The following is a 20,568-nucleotide window of genomic DNA, read 5'->3' on the forward strand; positions in this document are numbered from 1 at the left end:
ATGGAATGTATAGACATTTAACAAATCTCTGGGAAAGGTAAAATTTGGACAAGCCAAATTTCTGACCTGTAGCACATACATGTATTCTATATTGTAACTTGCACTGTTAAAATTTCCCCTGTTCCTCAACAACCCCAAAGCTAGGACTTTGTGGGTCTCAGGAATTTTCACATAATAATTCTTTCATAAGCAGCTTGTGCTCCATTGTACAGATATACCAGAAAATATTCTCATCAAATTAGATTATTTCTATTTCAAACAGAATAAAGAGACAAAAGAAAATATACATATTGAAAGATAAAGGAAGGGTCAAAGGATGGATGTCACCACTGTGAGTAAAAACACTAAGTTAAAATGTGTGGGTGAGCTTTATGTTTAACTAGCATTGAGTTTAAGATTTGTTCCACCTTTACCCAATCCATCACAATTTTTCAGCAGCTTAAACGGTGTGGTGGCTGATCACTGTCAACCTGTGTATTTCATATTTCAACATGACAGTATATCATTAAAAAAGGACTGGGCCATAAAAATTCTGAGAACTTAATAGGATGGTACTTCATTTATATCATCCTACATCCTGTTTTTGTTACAATCATTTCCATGTAATCAGGTTTGTGTTGGCTCTATGTTCTCATATTCATATTAGAAATACTCTTAGTACATTTTATTGGGGAAAATAAGTGCTCTTAATGTGAATGTTTCATGTTTCTGAAAAGGGTTTTCACATTTTCCTGCTACTCTGTTTCTATCTCTGTTCTTGTTCCACTGAGCTACTATTGTATTTCCTATTTCCTTGGTGCAGCACTAGCAATCAGAAGGGAAAGCCTTCAGGAAGACTGAAAAGGTGCATAGGAAGACAGACACATCCTGCTCTGTGACATGGTGAGACAGGAAGGTAAGTTCTCACCTGGTCTTTGCTGAAGGTAACCATGCATTGGTAAGCAGCATCTGCTGATGCAAATATGTGGGGGGGGTTTGAGGCACGTTTCACCCCATGATAAAGTCTGGAAAACTGAAGAGAAAATAATTAAAATTAAAAGGAACTTTTAAAGCTCCGCCAGACCTTCTAAGGCGTCCTTGCCTGTAGCCCATGAAACTAAGGCTCTGTCACGTATTAGGGATACTGTGTCATCAGAAGGGCTGTGTGGCCCCAGACCCTGGAGTCTAAACACCTGAGTTCAAATTCCAGTTCTTTGCTTACTGGAATGAGAAATAAACATCTCCTCACATTTTTTCTGCTCAGTGCCAGGCATCTAGTTTTCACTTGGGCAGTTCTCTTGAAGTTAACTTGTGCAAGGGAGTTAACTTCAGTAAGTGTCCTTGTCTGCCAAGTAGGTTCAGTAATAGTGCCTGTCTCACAGGGTTGGGAGAAAAAGGGGAGGTGACCCAGTGCCTGGCATGCAGCAAGCACTAAAATGAATGTTAGTAACTGCTGTTACATCTTGATTTAAAGTTACTCCCCAAATGTGATCATTTCATCTGTGTTAATTATCTGCAGCTCAGGGTACACACCCTGAGGGTGGCATAATTTTATTCTCACTTTTTCTTTCTTTTCATTTTCCCTTGTGATTTCTCATTTCCTATTAAGGAGCAACATGCTCTTAAGGCATCCCTTACCTGTGGAGAGTATATACTTAGATTCTGGAAAGGGTTTAAGGCAATTAAGATGTCTCCAACATATGTGTAAATCAGCAAGTCCACATAACGCTTCTGCAAGTGATGAACAATTGTATCCTAAGGAGAGGGCAAATGGTATTGAAAGTAAACATGATTTCCAATTAAGGGAGAGTTCTAAGAGTAACAACACATTTATTCTTGCAAGAATATTTTTCTCTAAAAGATGAAAGCAGGTGATGTAAATAATACAAACCCTAATGATCCTAAATGCAAATAATTGCCTTGAAAGAAGAAAAAAACAGGTATATGCTGTAAGAAACAGACCCACTTATCATTTGTTAAGAGACACTGAAATATCCAACACAGGTTTTATTTTTTATTATAAAAAAACTTGTTTCATCCAATCAAAATGTTTTACTTAAAATTTGATTTAATAGGCTGTTCCTATTGCTAAAGTACAAACAAAATAGTAACTTCATTTCCCAAAACAATGCATTTAAAATGTATGTAGTGGGCATAGAAAATCGAACACTTTTATATTACAGTTTAGTGACTCATGGATTGCAGTTATGGGTCCCCAGAGTTAGAATCAGCAGAAATGGGTCCAGTGCAATTAACAGCTCTATGAAACATGCATATTTTAAATGGGGATCATCACAGTTTTCAAATTTAGAATTAAAGCTGTATTAACTTCACTATTTCCCTAAATGAAGCACCTCTCTGTGAAGAACAAACATCTTAATTTAGGGGTTAAATTGCATTTTTTTAAAACAGAATTTCCACTGATATAATATAGATCATCCAAGCTTACAATATGAAGGGCTTTATTAGAAAAATCTAAATCCTTTTCTTGTCATCATTTAGGACATTTTGGGGACTATAAATGAACAAAGCACAGGGTCATAGTCACAGCAACTGAAAGTTTCCTGAGCTTCACCCAAAGGCTATACAAGTAATGAAGTTTTCAAGTGACCTTAGGAAAATATGGTGTACGAGTGAAAGTTCAGATAATTCACATGAAGCAAATGTCATCGGTGAGAACTGTTTACTAAATATTTAGTACCTCATCCAAAACCTCTAGATTGACCAAATCATCCTCAAGGCAGTATTTTTCAGCATCTTGCACATGATAGGTTCTTCTGGTTTGCATTCTTTCATACCTAGAAATTTATCCGGAGACTATTAGCATTAAGATGATCAAGTAGAAAATGAAAATGGCTCATTCATAGTCTTATGACATGACATGTTCAAACACTTCAGAGACAGACAGGAAAAGCAGGTCCAGTCCAGCCCCCAAGCTGTGGGGCTCTCCCCCTGCTGCTGTAGGGCCACTGCTATGAGTAAGCTGAGTGCCAGGTTGAAGCCTCCCAGCCATCACAGCAAGGAGCACTGTCAAATGGGCCCATCTAAGACTTATACTCATTTTTCTTGAATGCCAACTGCAGCACTTCCAGAAATAAACATCTCCTCACATTTTTTCTGCTCAGTGCCAGGCATTTAGTTTTCACTGGGGCAGTTCTCTTGAGGTCCCCTCATGCTCTCCACCAGCACCACCCCCCGACTTTTTGGGAAATTTTTAAGCTATAGAAAATTTCAGAGAACAATATAGCTAATATCAATGAACCAGTAAACACTGATCATGCATTGAATAATATACATCTTTATGTTAATTATAAAAATGATGTCATACTGTAGGTTTCATTCTACATTTTGCACTCAACATTATATTTAAAGTATATGTGTACATATTTATATATACATACATATTACTTTCATCATTAGAAAATATTACATCATAGGAAAATGTACCAATTTATTTACCCCAGTCCTATGTTGATCAGCATTTAGCTGATTCCAGTTTTTTGCTCCCAGAAACAAAGCAGCACTTAAGATCTTTATATGTATCCTATATGTGAGATTTTTCTCTTGGGGTATATTTCTCCATAGTCATTTAAAAAACTTGGCTGGCAATCTATTCCAATCCTCTTTGGTATACCAAAATATAGTTTTTTAAGGGCATAAAATTAACTCAAGGTCAGAGTCGGCCTTCCCACATTTCCTTCATAAACATCACTACTCAGTGTGGTTCAAGAGGAAAGCATTAGCCTAGAAGTTAAGAGCTCTGGATCCTAATTTCAGGGTTGGGAGTAATGTGGTGTGGGCCACTCAGCAAATCATTAATATCCAGTATCTCAGTCTTCTTCATTCATAGTTAGAATCACTCATGACCAGTCTGTCTATCTCACAGGGAGCCTTGAAAGCAATGTAGTCATGGATATAAAAATGCAAAGGAGTTGAAAAAATGTACCAAGTACATTTACAACCTTGCCAAAATCTGGAATCAACAATGTGTACAACTTCACACATTACTCAAAATACCATTAACTAGATGAAATCACATGTAAAATGCCTTTCCATGTATTGTAAATTCAGAATCAAAGAAGAAATACTGCACGGTTCTTCCCTTTCACCTGTTATGCTCATCATCACTACAGCTTTAAAGGTTACAGCTTTACCTTGTCAGGTCCCAAAAGTTGGATTTACTGAATGTTTTGCTGTAATTACCATGTTGGAGTAATGACATCCTGATATGCATGCTAACCTTTGCTACACACATTTCACAAAAGTTGGTAAAAATGAAGGGGCAAATTTAACAGCTCTGCATGTTGAGTCTCGAGTTTATAATACAATGGAAATGGGCAAAGAACATACTGGCTTTTTTTCTCTGCCTATGTACTAAATTTTACTTCCCAATCTCCATATCGCTGATAGATTTGAAGAAGGTGCATTTGAAGCATGGTATGCTAGAACCATTTTTGCTGCTAATTCAAATAAAGGTCCAAAATAGATAAAACTTAATTTTGCTTAATCAAATCAAATTTATAACCTAAGGATTTTAAAAATTATTAAACAAAGAGTTTACTCATCTGGTTCTAACATATCAGTTCGTTTGTCTGCTTCTTAAATCCCTATCTTGCAATGTATGAAATAGGCTAAATTAGAGTTAATTTACACATCTTTTGACAAAGTCAGAAATTAAAAAAAAAAATCATCCACTGATTTAGTTCCAGTCAAGATGTAGTAAGCTCTCTCTACTTCACTCTGTCTCCCTGGCCAAAACGCATGGGACTCTGAGAAGTAAATGGAAACAAGCAGATTGGGAATACCAGAATTCAAAATACTCCTGAATCAGTGCAAGTTCCCCAGGGATATTTTTTTTCCTCCAGTAATTCCTGACCTGGACATAAAGGAGCTTTAACTGTATTTAAATGTGTCAAGCGTCATGTTGGATGACATTTTTACTACCAACCAAAAATGGGAGCACTGATAAAACCTTACTTGCAATATGACAAATAAACTCTAGTAGAAAGTTGTGACTTCCAGAATGAACATGTACAATACAATACCACCAGGATTGAAATTTTTTTGAGCTCTGCAGCAGACTATTTTATGCCCATGTATCTCTCTCTCACACAGATTTAACCTCCAGGAATCATGGAGGTGCTCTCTGCAAATCCCAGCTTAATTCTCATAAAAAAATTTCCCTCTAAAATATTTTGTAAACAACAAATGATTTTAAGAGGTTTTATCTGCTGTTACAGGCATTGTATGACCTCTCCCCATGCTTACAGGTGATCAAATTCCTTAGACTTACTTTCCCCAGAATTGAAGCTGGCATTCTAGAAGGTGATGTTCATACAAGTATTTCCACTCTGAGAAAGAGCACTTCATTTTCTCAACCAGTGGAAAAAATATTTGCTGGCCCTGTCTCTGCGTTCCCCAACTAGGGTTCTTCTTCCTTTCTGCTTTGGCCATGGGGGTGGAGGGCCTACCAAAGAGAAAAAAATTATTCTAACTTTGTTTTTTTTAATTATCCTAGACTTTACATATATTTATAAAGAGTGTTATGTTGCTTATATTTGTCTATTTTCACTGAGATTAGTCAAAATAAATTTGGTTTAAATTTTTTAGTTTCCCTGAGTTAAATGATTCATTGTCACTAGTAACTGCGAACTAAAATTTCCTTTAAATTCACATGCTCCACCTAGTGCTTTACTTGAGAATAGCATCTACTAACAATTTTTGCTGAAGAATTCCTTATTTAATGTGAAAATTACAGATTTTCAACTAAAAGGTAAATGCATTGAATATTCCAAAGCTCAGAGGAGTGGAGAGATAGATAAATATATGGATAAATAACAAAAGGCATTCTGTAAATCAAGAGTACATGTTAAAGTATTATAGCTTTAATGACTCAGAAGACATTTTCAAATTCCAACAAAGTACATATTGCTTTTTGCTAGTTCCCTGTTTGTTTTTATGAGGCTTTAAGTATATTGGCTGCCAAGCCTGGCTTCCCATATAAATGGAGTTTTGGGGGTTAAAGCTTAGAGAAGAAGAAAGTCAAAGCTTTGGCTTGGACTTGTTTTTAGAGTTTGGGGTGTGTGGTGGTTGGTGGGTGGGGGCTTGGTAAATAGTTGTCACCTTAGTTCTTCAGGGATCAGGAAAAGGGGGATATGGTGTCTGCATCCCTGGCTCATGTAAGGTGGTGCAGGGAAAATGGAAGTTCCACAGCCAGGATCCTTACCTGATCCTAATCTACTGTCCACTGTGTATGTGCAATGATGTCATACTTAGCCTACTCTGCAGGCACATGCTTGCATACCCATTGGCGATAAGTCATTATTTGCTTGTGTTGCTATAAAAAGAGCTCTGCCTGGCACTAGGGCAGAGGAGAGCAGAGGCTGGAGGTGAGAGCAGGGCCTGGAGGAGGCAGCACCTGAGTCAGACTTGGTACTTGCAGACTGCCCCAGAAGCAGATGAGATTGTAGTGCTTGACCTGCCACCGTGGGAACAAAGCTTGGTATAAGCTCCTTCTTACCCCCCAACATTCCATTGTCATTTTTCAGTCTCACCGAATCCAGAGTGAACTTGCCTGGAGCCGAAACCCCCTTCAACTCAGAACTACAGGTAGGAGCAAGAGCAAGTCTGAAATGCCAAGTCCAAGGAAACAGGTGGAGAGTAAGGCCTGTATCCGAAGAGTGGGTGAGGCAGAGCCAGAGGCCGGAAGTCCCTCTGACACAGCAGTGGGCACAGATGAAGCAGAGAATGGGGAGGTATTTTGGAATGTCTTAGGTTAAGCTCATGAATGGAAAGGAACTACCCAAACTCATTCAGACACTGGGAAATTCTTCTCATGGAATAAATTCCTAAAGTGCTGCTGCTTTCACTATAGTTTAATCTCTATGACTGCACATTATTGTTAAAACCATTTTCATGTGAGTGCTTTTTCATACTTCATTACCAGGCCCATAGACTTCCTTGTTTGAATTACTGGCCCTGTGAATGGTATTTACAAATGTATATTTTGTCCAAAAGTGACTCCTTGGTTCCTCAGCCTCTTCGTGTCTGGAAACCATGCCTATGGCAGCAGAGATACCCATGTAGGCAGATTGAAACAGGGCTGCAGGAGCTTCACATAGCTGTGGCAGGATGCATTCTTTTCCTCACCCTCAACTATGATGAAGAACAAAGTGTGAGAAGGAGGCCTTCTGAACCATAACTCGAGGATCAGAAGAAAACGAAATGTTTTACCTTAATAATTACAGGGGATGTGCAAGTGAGGTTAAACTCTGCACTCAGAGAGGCCTAATGGTCTTTTAGACAGTCAGGACCATTGTGAAGGCCGCCTCTACTTCCACTCCTCCACACTCAGGGTCAGACCCCTTCCCTCCCTCCAAGATTAGCACTGGAAGGGGTCTCGAGTACACATTTACCTCCTGAACGTAATGGAAATGGAGCACTTCCCTGCCACTGTCGCCCTAGCTCAGCTTCCATCCACTCATGGAGAGAGGGCAGGGGAAATGGGCATCTCCTCCCTGCCCCCTCTGCCTTTTCCCAGACATAGTTCTCCCTAACCAATCTCTCCCTTTTAACAATCTCGCACTGTCCTTGTGTGTTCTCTTTACCAGCACCTGACCCCCACTTCCCTTTCTCTCTATTCCCTTCCTTGATATCAGTCTTTGGTTTTTCCATCCCCCACCAATCACTTCATTAATTCTTCTCACATTCTGATCTTAGGGTTCCTCAACTTGTCGACTCTTTAGAAACATCTATTTCTACTCCACTTAATTTATCTAGAAGTTCAGCCATCACTAGTTCCCAATTATCTCTCAGAAGTTCCCAAGATCCCAGCTCACAATCCCTTTTCTCACCATCCTCTAACTGAATCCGCTCTTTGTCTTCATTGTGACTGCCAGTTCCCCCACCCAGACCCAGCCTCAACCTCAGTGAACCACTTCTGGCTTCACTTTCTTCCATACTCCAAAAGTATGCCAAGGACACTCTCCTCCTTACCTTAATTCTGTCGCCCCTTGCCCACCCATCGTGTCTATCCAATCCAGTCTGCAGCCAGCTGCTTCTTCTGCATGCTCTGCGTGCATTATCTTAAGCATTAATTAATTTCACTACAATAGAATACTAGTCAGTTAAGTTCCACCTGGGTTTTCTGTGCTATTGTGCAAGCATATGTCCATCTTTAATGAACCCTTTATCATATTTCTCATAGCGGCAATTTCAAAGATTTAATACCTTCCTGAGTCCATATCCCACTCCCAACTCTGACACAAGCTTGCTTAGTTTTTGGAAAAATAAAGGCATTCAATGTGAATTTCCTCATGGCACCTCCTCTGCACACTCTCCCCCCAACCCAACCACATCCCTCAAATTTTCCGGACTTATTCATCTAACCTTTCTGTGTCTTTCCCAATGTAGATGTTCTTTCTAAGGTCAACCTTCCTCATAGGCCCTTGTTTCCACTCTCTTTGCTTCCTCTATTACCTTCTTTCTCATCATTTTCCATGTCTCCCTCTATATGAGATCCTTCCCTTCATCACTCCAAGTTTTCCCCACCTTTAAAGAACCTGCCTTCTTCCCTGCAGCGCCTTCAAGCTACCAGCTTCTTTCTCTCCTGGGGGAGGTCCTAAGGTGGATGAAGTATTCCCAGCCTTTGCAGGAACAGTTAGTTCTCCCTGTAGGCTGTAGGTCTCATGTCTTCTCTGCATGAGCTCTCAAAACTAAACAAGTCTTTCCAGCTGGGAAGCCCAGGACTGTTTGGACCACCAGTGGACACTACGTTGGGCAGAAAGCTGAAGCTTTGTGTGATACCTGAAGTACTTGGCCTTTCAGATAGGATATAAGGAGGAAGACAGGGCTTTTTACTGGTCTCTGTCTCCTAGTGTCCTACAATTTCTGTTTGATTACAGTCTGAACCAGGGCAGGAAGGTAGCCCAATTTGGGTAGACCCTGAAGCACTTCCCTCTTTCCCCAATCTCTCTCATCCAATCTACCACTAGGTCCTGACAATACCATTATTTTATCAACTTCTCTTATTCGCAATTGCCACAATCTGCTCATGTGTCCCTCCTGGCTCCAGCCTTGCCCAGCTCCATTCCATTGTCCACACTGCAATCAGAATGACCTTTCTGGAGCACATCCCTGCTTGACGCCCTTCTGTGGCTCCCGAGTGCCTAAACACAAGCCCATGCTTGTCAGCCCATCAGGACCTGCCCCTGCCTGCCTTTGTCTCCCTCCACCTCTCCCATGCCCAGACCCAGCAATGCCAATTAACTGTTTGCCAGGTTCCCTAAGCTCTCTAGCTTTGGTCCTTTGCCCTGTGCTCATTGCTCATCTTTTCCTTCCACCTAGAAGAACCCCCTTCCCTGACTCTCTTCTATTTGTTCCTCAGGACAGGTCAAGGGTCATCTCCCCACCAGCCCCAGGGCCTTCTCTCCCCAGGCACCCCTCTGGCCCAGGAGTTTTTCATCCTCCTCTGTTCCCATCTGTCTCACCCAAGGGGCTATTTGCTCTCTATCAGGAACTGTGTCTGATCTGCCTTTGGAGTCCCTCTGTGCAGCATAGGGCCTGACACGTACACACACATAAATGTCTCTTTAATTAAGAAATGAATGTTAGATTTTAAATGAGATAACAATTGACATTTTTAACATTCAGTACCTCAATATTGTTTCTTTTTCATAATAGTAAGTAAATAGAGATGAATTTGCACAGATTAAGGCCAAAAAGTAGTTATTTATTTTTTAATGAAGGACTCTGAATTAAATAGACCATGTGTACTACTTCTACTATGGTAGCATTGATTGAGGGATAGAGTTAACCCTTGATGGAGGGTTAACTCTATCAAGCACTATTTGAAATATTTTTTTAGGCATTGACTCACTTAACCCTGAAAATAATCCACATTTTGTAGATGAAGACACTTTGGAATAGAAAAATTTAATATAAGTGGCTGAGCTGGGATTCAAACCTGACAGAGTCAGTTTTAACCACTACTTAACCATTGTACTGTCTGCTGTGTGACCAAATTTGGGCAGAAAAGTGATAAGTTGGGTATTTGTGTCACTTGTCTATGTCATCATCTCAATTTTTGTTTTTTCCACCTTACCCTGGAAACTCACAACTTTAAATATATTGAATTACCCACATCAAATGATTTTTGGAGAGTTTTTTCAGGTGGGCTCAAAAACACCTATATAACAAACTCCTTGCCAGTTGCCTATTTAGTAGTGGGGGATTGGTGACAAATTAAGTGTCAATTACATACATTGTGTTTCCTTTAGAATTAATCTTTCTACCTCCTGAGGACGTGGCTGTTTAAAGTTTTGATACCTGTTTGTGAGGTTGTAATTTTTTAAAATGACTGTTCAAAGAAAAACAAACTCCTGGTTAAAACTGCAGATTACAAAGACTCTGTAAGAAGTCTTTGCAACCATATGAGGCTTTTCACATCAAAGGACTTTAACAAAGATAAAGAGAAATCACAGAAAGTGGGTGAGAGACTGGAGTCTGATTTTCTATGGTAAAAGGAGAAAAGTCTTTAAAAAGAGCATATACATCTAGACAGGCAAAGTCAGGCAAATGTGAAAAGCTGTATAACTTTGCAAACTGTCTCAGAACATGTTCTGCAGCAGACTTCAGCACAGAGAGACAAGGACGTGCCAATCTGACAGAGCATTTGAATGCTGGGTTTGGTTTTCCTGGTTGGGGGCGGGAGGTAAATTTAATTTAATTTAATTTAATTTAATTTAAGTTCATCTTCCTTTTTGGTGGTGGTGCTGTGTGTGGGTGTGTGTGCAGATAGGTGACTTGTGGGCAGTGGCTGATGTACAGACACAAAAGCAGGGAAGAAAAGGGCTTTCAGTTCCCTGGGACTTAAACACAAATTCTATTGCTTCGAAAAGACACCAAAGTCACAAGAATTTCTCTAATTTTCCACCCCACAGAAATGGCAGTGGTAAAGGGAAGAGAGTAGGAAAAAGTATGTTTTATTATCCGAAAGGGAACCTGGTTGGGGGTTGGGGAGGTGTTAAGATACAGTCTCCTTGAAACTGGTCTCCAGCCCCAGGAGTTCTGATGTTTTTTGATTTGTAAACAGCTTTCTGCAGAATACAGGAATATTTCCAGAACTTGTGACTTGTGATATTTTATTTTCTTCACCCCTAGTCCTTCAAACGTTCTTTTAATAATAATGGATTAGAGCTTATCTGCCTCATGGCCAGTTTTATAAAGCCAAATAATTGCTGAGCTGAGGAAGCAGGTCTATTTGTATTTACATTTTTTTTAAAGGGAAAATTCTGCCACCCTCTGGACAGACACCAAAGATCTATTTCTTAGAGACCACCATGGAATACTGTTTTAAGCAACTGCCTCTGAAAATAAACATTTATTTTTAAAAATCTACCCTTTAAAACAGGGAAGGGAAAAGTCACAGTTCGTTAGATAGCATAGACATTATCTGAGGGGAAAAAAACAATTAAAAATACAAAATTGCCTCTAAGGAATTTTTCACTAAAGAAAATGATCTCAGAGCACATAAGAGAAAGTCTCCAGTGTTTAACTTGTAATCTTTCCAAAATCACTTTAAGCCTACATTTTTACTCATTAGTCCATAACAGCCAAGTAAAAATCTCACAGAATATCAGTCATGGCTGTTTTCATAGAGTTATCTGCATTTGTTTAAAAAAATTCACATTTATATTAAATATAAATATATATGAGTTGGCTTTTAACTAGAACACAAGGGCAGAGTGAGACCTCATCCACGGTTACAGGAAATGAGCCACAAGGGCGAAACCCACAGCTTGTTTCTGAAGCTCTCCTGATCACATCCACAGAGCAGGAAGCATGTAACATTATGTAAATGAAATCTCAAAAATGCAGAGATGTGATAATTACCAGTAATAAATGCTGGGCAAATCAAAATACATGACATGCCATTTTTATAAATAATGAGAGAAGCAGCAGGATGGTGCTGAGCTCCATACCTGGTTTTAACAGCAGGGTTTAGACGCTTCTGGTCTTGAAGAACCTCAGCCAGCTGTTTTTGCAGAAACAAAGCGTTCCCATGGACTCCTTTAATAAATGGATGGCGGAGGAGATGTGTGACTGAAGGCCGCCTTTCAAAATCCTTAATAAGACACCTATTTACAAAAATCAACAAACAATGCACAATCTTTGACATTCGGTTCCTCTATGATTAAGGAAGAGAAAAGGTGAAAAAACTCATTTATAAAACCTGTTCATTAACCTTATACAGTTCTTTCTTTATTCATCTGTGGCAAAACATAGAAAAAATAATTATCCACTAGTTGAATTAATTGAAACATCAGAAATCTGAGTTTGTTTTAGGTACATACTGAAAGCACAATCCATTTTTGTCATCAATTTAATTTGAAGTACTCAAAACACTGAAAAAACAGACTGACCAGACTGAATTTTCTGAATTTTCATTAGAGAAAATTGTTTAAAATGGAATAAAGTTGATTAGTCTATATACTTCATTTTTTAAAAGCATGTTAAATTACATACTATCACTTAAATGAAATGATATCTGAAATGTATAATATAAAGATCCATTATTTGGTGGTGGGGAAAAATGCATTTTAGGAGTTTGTGAGGAAAGAAATTAATCATACAGAAACCTTCATAACACCTTGATTTCTAATGTCTTCTGAAGCAAAAAAACTCAGAACAGGAAATGACTACAATATAATTCAGATGAATTGGAATGGAATTATGCAAACAGGGAACAAAAAGTCCATTCAAAATGGTAAAAATCTGGCTGCATTTTAAACTCCTCTGTGTTTAATTGGTTAAAGCTGTACCAGTGTAACTACTTCCTGTTTCAGATTCAATGCCCTTTTCAAAGAAACAATGATTTTGGTACATCTTGCTGTATGCTCTGTATTATTAAAGATTATTTTGACACAAAGAAATTTCTAGTGAAATGGAATCAGATAAATACCCCTCCAATTACCATAGCATTTCCTTCTGAGTAGCTGTCCTCCACAGGAGGAAGAAATTTCAACATCCGCCCTTTTAAGCTATCAGTCTTTAGCTCGCATTGGAGGCTTAAGATAAATACTGGATGTCACGCTGCCCACTCCGTGCAATAAATGTTTCCAGTTTTCCCAGTAATGACACACTAGCAACATTTAAAACACAACATATTTTAAATAATGAAATGCACTGACAAATGGTAAAAATGTTCAGCCTCACTTAGAGCATCTTTTCAAAACATTTAAGCATAGTTCCTAAAACAATCCTCAACTGTTGGATTTACAAAAAGGCTTTAACCTTTGCAGTTTACACTTCAAACCACGTTCACATCCCTAACCTTCTAGTCTTGCAAAGATAATCAGTAACCTTCCTAGTCAGTCATTGTAGAATTGATTCAAGGGACTTCTGATCTGTCTGAACTGGAGCTTTCAGCAAGGAGAGCCAAAGGAATGGAGCTTATCTCCATTCTGCTGCTTGCAACGACTGTAAATACCACCTCTGCCTTGCCACGGGAATGAACCAATCATCTGACTTTTAGAGGTTCTGGGGCATTTTGTATAATCTATTTTTTTCCAAACAAAAATAAAAAAATCAGTGCACATGCTTAAAAATACTATGTTCATGTCTTTAATCCAGCAATCTTCACTGGATTCCATGTATATTTGTCTGTGTATGTACATGTGACCACAAAGGGAAAATAAATGCTAATGCTTCCCTAAGCATCTGGGGAAAAAAGGAACCTCTTGGTAGTTACACAAGTCAGTAACACATACTGACCGTTCATGTATGCCTCTGTTCTCCTGGCTTGAGAGATGGTGTATGAAAATTCCTAAAGTGAGAACAGTGTGTGTCCTCTGAGAGTTCCTCCTGCAGGTGGAGGTGGTGTGGCTCCACATGCTCCCCTGGAGCTTCAGAGCACATGGGCAGGATGAGAGCCGCGGGATTGCTGGGCCCTACAGTTCGGCGGCACAGTGATCTGCCCAGAGGCAGGTCAGGTCATATCTGTGGGGTTCCCTCCCTTTTTAAAAATTTTCTGTTGAAATGCCCTCTGACTGCCACTAACTGCTCCCTGAAGAAGGAAGAAAGAGCAAGCCCGCTAGGGCAGCCCCCAGCCGCCCCCTGACTGGTACCGGCATTTCAAGTGACTGAACTCATGGCCAAAACTGAAGGTGGGAGGCCTGGAAACTAACAGAGAATTTAGAGCATGTCAGTGGGGAGTGGGCTGGAGCCGCCTCTACCTTGCGCCTGAGGATGGGTGCCTTGGAAGGCGTTCCAGGGGAGCCCTGAAAGTAAGACCGTTCTGGTACTTCAGTGCTTACAGCTCCTTGGATGGGGCTGGAGGGACCCTGCAGCCCAGACCCCAGCCTTATGAAACACGTTTCTACTGGACCCGGGGGGTGAGATTAAAGGTGCTGCATCCTGTTTCATGATTTGAGTGCCTAGTGGCAGAGCAAGGCTGCCCACAAGGTTGCAGGATTATTTGGTATTTTGGAGAAGATCTTAATGTAGATTACAGAGGGAGTGGAAGAAATGGAGACTCAATAATGAAGTGGGGACTCAATAATGGGTAAGATAATCAGATAAAGAAGAAACTGATGAGTGAATCCGCTGTCTCTTGAAGATCCAAGATAGAACAATGGTAGGCATTCTGCTCTCTGGAAGCAACCATTAAGAATATTGGTTAGTTCTCTCAGTGAGACCCACATGGGCTAAATGTCAGATCATCAGATCAGTAAAACTGAAAATGAGTGCATATGGGAAGAATGCTAAGCAGAGTTGTGACCTACTCAGTTGCGCTGGAGGATTTTTAGAAGGGCATGAAGACCTGAAGGGCACAGCCTTATTCTCAAATGCTCCTGCATACTTTTTTCTCACGGGAGGCAAAAACCCAGACTGAAATGAAATTATTATTTTACTGATAAATAAAGCAAAGTTCTACCTTAGAAGCAGATATGGCTGAAAGTCTTGTATTTCTAAATACCAGGTAATTGGTATCATATTTCATTTGTTCCACAAACATTTATTACACAGCCAGAATTGGCCAAAATAAATTAATTCATAAAAAACTTATGATCCTTTTCCTCAAGGATATAAAATCTGATTGGAAAGATCGAAAGACAAGAGAAATAGGAAACAGCAAAAGCCAGTGTTTGCTTATATATTTAGAATCAGAAATAGTCACACAAAAGCATAGAGTTGAGATAAGGAACTAAGATTTTCTGTTCTAATCCCTCTTCTATGAGGTGAGAAAGTTAAAGCCAAGTCCTGATAGTGACAAGGCCGGTCCCCTGGCTCCCACAGGAGGAACCTTCCTACTTGCAATGTATCATTCAAAAACGGCACCCCTGCACCTGCAGAACAATCCCAGGTAGGGCGGGGGTTGGGGAGCTCCTGGCAGGGAAGCTTAGTGGGGCAGGTGACAGGTGAGCTCTGTTTGAGGGGAAGCCTGGGAACTAAATTGAAATGGATTGCTAGAGAAGAAGTCCAAGGCATCTCAAGGTCGGGAGACTGGATCGGCGCTCCAGCAGGCGAGGCCAGGCAGGCTGTGCAGCCAGGAGATGGAGTCGCCAGAGCACTGGCCTCCACTATTCAAGCCGCCTTAGATAGAACGATTGATTCTTCAGGCCCTTTACCAGCTTTGACCAGGGCATATTCTTTATTGTTTAACACTTGCAACCTGGTGCCCCAAACTCATAGTGTTTAAGCTTGTCAGTTTATCATTTCCATGTAATTCTCCTTCCACTCAGGAATTCTGTGGATTAAGTTAGAATTAACTAAACTCTTGACAGCCTCCATGTACTTTTTAAAAGCATGATGGAACCCTCTAAACTGATTTGGAGAATAAACATGGAGAACTAAGGAAACATAAATTGAACAAGGACTAGATTTAGGGATACTACTAAGGAAGGTATAATATGCCTATTTATTTCAGGATTGCTTATTAAACCAGGAATTGCAAATTTCAGATGCAAAGTATTTTCCCCCAGCTGGGGACTGAGCAGTTTTGACAAGAGAATGCCGAAAATGTTACTCTCTGTGTGGGAAACAGGGGCCAGCCAGTGTGAGGTGGATCGGGTGAAAGACTAGACATGCAAGACAGTCCACTGGAAAGTGAAACTAGTATACGCGTCAAAACAGTTTGGGAAACATTGGTGATTTTCCAAACCAACTAATTCTGGACTTTTATAATGTATATGAGCATATTAAGTGTTCTTAGAAGTATGTGGGTAAGGCAACAACTTGATTTTGTTTAAATCCATGTTTCCAAATTTACTTGCCCACAGACCCTCTGCTGTGTCAGGGGAACCAGGAGCCTGCAAATGACATCTTCTGAAGCTCTGCTGCAAGGAACCAGTACCAGGCTTTGGGAATGGCTAGCAGAGCCCTCATCTCGGCCCGCGAGGGGAGGCAGGGAGCTCCTAATGGCTGCCAGCACATCTGAGGCACCTATATGCTGTTGTTTTTGCAGAGATGGTGTCTCAGACTCAGGGAGTACATTCCGCAAGCTTAGTTCTTCCCAGAGTCTTTTACTCTGGAAAAAATAAATTGAACAAGGACTAGATTTAGGGATACTGCTTTTTTTCAAAGTCATTAAGTAATTCTTTCACTCGCAGATGTTTTAGAATCATGTTTTAAAGTCTGGATTTAGGTGTGGTTATTTCTGCGCTAAAAACAAAACAAAGCAAGAAAATAAAACAAAACTACCATGATGTATTACCTGGATTTCTGCTAGATTTATACATTTATGATGGGCTGTTTGAATATTGCAGAAAAGTCCACCAGAAGAAAAAGGAAGCAAATTTCAGCCTTGAAGGAAATCAATCCATTACCTAATTTGAAATTCTAATACTTTCCATCATGCTCTCTTGACTGAAGATTAATTCCCAGAATTCATTAGTGTCACCACATTAAACACAGGTTGTTAAAGCCATTTACTAAGATCTCCCAGCCTGGTTCCTGCCAGAAATGGGGGAAAAGGAGACATTTCTTAGCAAGAAACAAGGTGGGGCTTCTGTGCTGGGCTCTGAAGCTGGCGGCACCTGTGCTCTTTCTACAGCCAGAAAAAGTGCTGTTGAGACATAGCTGCCTTGTTGTAAACTGCCATTTCATGGCCCAAAAATCAGATGCTTGCAAGGCAAAGCTATTTATCAAGACTCATGGACAGATGTTTACCAGGGAGGAAACACACTTGATAAAGAGTAGCTGAAAAGTAAAAAAACTAAACATACTGGTGAACTGGGTGAGAAAAGCAGGAGTGTGAGCAATCTTACTTCACACACTGGGGCAAAACCAGATCAAACCTTGGAACTTACACTTCTTCTCACTCCTTGTTACACATTGTCACTTATATTCTCTGCTGCTTCTTGTGGGCATGCTCCTTAGATCATAAAGTATTTGTGTTGGTATAGAATATCTAAACTTCCTTGCTCTGAGCAAACATTTCCCTGCCCCAAGATGCATCATGCAGCCCTGTGAGCCCTATCATGGGACAGAAGCTGGAGTGACAAAGAGGCCTCGGTGCCAAGAGGAGAAACTCCTCCCTGGGATGCACTAATTGTAGATTAAATATCAGTGTCCATAGTGATCTGTCTTGGAAGGAAATTTCCATTCTGGAAGACAGGATTATGACCAACACAGGCATTTTCCCAAAATAACTAATGCCTCCAAAGAAGGCAGGCTAAGAAACCTGATATTGCATTATGTTATTTTAGTGAAACATCACCTCTCTGTTTGCATTTTAACTGCATTTTGGTTTTCATGAAGTTGACAAATATTGCATGTGGTGGTGTTTTAAAGTCTCACGGTCAAGAGCTGAAGTTGCATGCTAACTTCACACCTGGGGTGGGAAAGGGTGGTCCTAACTTGAAAAAGATAAGTAAGAACTAGAAATGCCTTACTCAGTGAGACGGGTCTGTGGTTATCAGTCAGAGGGAAACAGTCAGCATTCACTGAAAGGAAAAAAGTCCTGAGAAAAATGGAGGGTTTTAGAACAGGAAGCTCAGTCTCCTTTGGAAGTGGGTAATGGGCACAGATTCTGTGTGGCTAAGTCAGAAAGAGACTGCAGGGCTGTGGAACAACAGGGCAGCTGCTGTGCTGCCTGGGAATCCAGGTACCAGGTTGGAAGGGCCAGGAAACCAGACCAACCTTTAGACAAAGCCGACAGCCCCAGAAGTCCAGCATGAGCTCAGGGAGATTCAGTAGGAAATGGACAGGGAAGAACACTGCACTTCCTGGAGCCTGAGGCTGAGGACAGGGAAGAACCAACTTTTCTCAACCAGACAGACTCAAGGAAGGTGAAGAAAGTGGCCCTAGAAAAGGTACAGGGTAGTTTGAAGCCAAAAGACAAAATCTAAGAGCATATAGGACAGAATCTACATCAAGTTAAGGAGTGTGTGCCATGGCAGCCAGAGAGAAATGCGTGGGACTGGAGGGCCCCTAAAGCAGAGAGCTGCAGCGGGTGGCCCTGTAAGGGCCTGGTTGCAGCCTGTGGGACACTTGTGAACACAAGTAGCTCTTCACATTGCCCTCTGTCTCTGATCCCACAATCAATAGTAAATCATTTAAAAGCCCAGACTAACTCATCATGTTTTTAGGGAAGGTGACAGGGTAACAAAAATTGTAGATCCCTCAAGCACTGCTTGTCTTGGGGACAACCTGGGGGCCATAGCTGGGAGGGGCCGAGGGAAGGAGACTGCACCATGGCAGTGGGGCAGGATTAGTCTGGGAGGAGGAAGAAGTGAAAATGCCAAGCAAGTAGGTGACGTGAGGAGGGCCAAGCAGAACCAAGGAACAAGTTCCAGATGGGGCACAGGGTTCCCTAAGGCTGCCCAAGGAGAAGCCATTGGAATGGGCGATGGCAGGGGTCGGGTGGGTGGATGGGTTATTACCATTCTTGGCACTTCCTTCTGTTTAATCTGTGCTTTCAAGGACCAAAGGGCAGTTGCAGAAGACTGGGGATGAGCATGCCCCCTGCTGGACATGCTGTGGCTAAGAAAGATTCCAATTTTTGTGCCATAGGATTAAGACTTTAAGGACTGTTAACTGGCGGCCCCAACTCAAAACCTTCTCCATCCTCTTTGTTTCTTTCTTCCTTGGTTGGGAAAAGCACTTTGCAATTAAACATATTTTTTCCAGGCAACTCCAGCCATGTGGTGCAGTTAGAAAAAAATGAGCCATTACTTCATCACGCAGCCCCAGCACTGTTAACCTCTGATTCCAAGGTGGGGGAAGGCGCAATGCCTAGGCCATGGGAACCCTGGTATGGCTCCATCTCTCAGGGAGATATTGCTTCCTGAGCATCTGGGTATTTGCTGCAACGGCCGGAGCTGCCGAGTCTGCCTGCTGGAGCCAAGCCACTGCTTCTCGGGCCACTGCAAAGGCTGAGGTTGGCCGCATGTCAGTTCTGCCCTCAGCCAGCAAACCAGGGATGGGAAGATGAGGAATAATCAAAGAGGGAAGTGACGTCTGAACGCAGAAGAGAGTGGTTATGGAAAATGTGGTGTGTCAGGGCAAAACGATCTAATGTTGGTAAGCCCATTTAAAAAAGATATTAATCTTCATGTTAATCATTACCAATTAATATAATATATATTCATATAACAGACAATATATAGTTCTATATTATTTAATATTATATATTAATTATTAACAATCTTAAGTATTTAAAATAGTCTGCCAATTTATTTAAATAACAATGTACTTAGTCTCCAAATCCATTATTCTCCCAAGCATGGCACATCTATTCATTCATTTAAAAAAATTTTGGTGCCCAGTATCAGGGCAGTAATATACAAAGGTTAAAAGATAGAAACTGGGGTCAAACTTTACTTCTTATAAATATGTGGTGATAAACAATTTAACTAAATTATCTGGGACTCAGTTTCTTTTTCTATAAAATGACAATAATATCATTGTGGGGAGTAAATGAGATAATCCATGTATGGTCCTGGTACATAGTAAGTATTCAATAAATACCAACCATATGGGCCAGCCCCCGTAGTAGGTGGTAGGCACAATGTGAGTAAGTCCCCTGGAGGAAGACAGCCATGGCATACCCAATGCCAAGCAGGATGAGTGCTCTAAAAGAAATGCTAATGTGCAATGGCTCCTTGAGTTAGACTTGAATAATACTGTGCCCATTAATTAGCTACTTTTGCAGTTCCCACCACTGTGGAAATATTCCTGCTTCATTGAAGTCTTGATCAGAATTTTCAAGTTCTGGATGAAGGGGGACATTTAGAGTCTGGCAATTTAGCAAAAGCAAAGAAATTTGGCATTTTCAAATTCAAGCTCTTAGGTACTCCTAATTTTGAGTGTCTTGCTAATTTCTTTGATTCAAAAATCAATTAGCATTTTGATAAACAGTTATGGTCTGCTTTCTAGTCCAGGTTTAAGTGCCAGGGGATATATGAATTTTAATCCTTCCCTTGATTTTACTTGCCACCCTGCCCAAAATTAAATCCATAATTCCCATTTGTATGCATTTTTCCCTACAAAGGGAAGCAATGGATAGTACCCAGCCATCCTTTATAAGAAACTAATAACCAGTTCTATAGTGGATGACCATTACTTGTTCAGGATCAGCCCAGGACT

The 20,568-nt window shown here is 40.6% G+C and overlaps 1 protein-coding gene across 3 annotated transcripts in view; it reads right to left on the bottom strand.

Annotated features, from left to right (window-relative positions):
- The window catches only part of MYO3B (myosin IIIB), a 462,595-nt gene that overhangs the window by 273,590 nt on the left and 168,437 nt on the right, over window positions 1-20,568 (bottom strand). Inside the window, exons 9-13 of one of the 3 annotated variants that reach the window (XM_073218709.1) lie at window positions 11,961-12,116; window positions 5,273-5,446; window positions 2,681-2,777; window positions 1,618-1,734; window positions 908-1,012 (exon numbers count right to left, since the gene is read on the bottom strand). In XM_073218709.1, coding sequence (XP_073074810.1) covers window positions 908-1,012; window positions 1,618-1,734; window positions 2,681-2,777; window positions 5,273-5,446; window positions 11,961-12,116 — 649 coding nt within the window. Of the gene's footprint in view, window positions 1-907; window positions 1,013-1,617; window positions 1,735-2,680; window positions 2,778-5,272; window positions 5,447-11,960; window positions 12,117-20,568 lie in introns of those variants that run through there. The other 2 variants (XM_073218710.1, XM_073218713.1) reach the window with 2 other exon arrangements.

The sequence above is a fragment of the Manis javanica genome, chromosome 12 (assembly GCF_040802235.1).
Source record: "Manis javanica isolate MJ-LG chromosome 12, MJ_LKY, whole genome shotgun sequence".
Classification (NCBI taxonomy): Eukaryota; Metazoa; Chordata; class Mammalia; order Pholidota; family Manidae; genus Manis; species Manis javanica.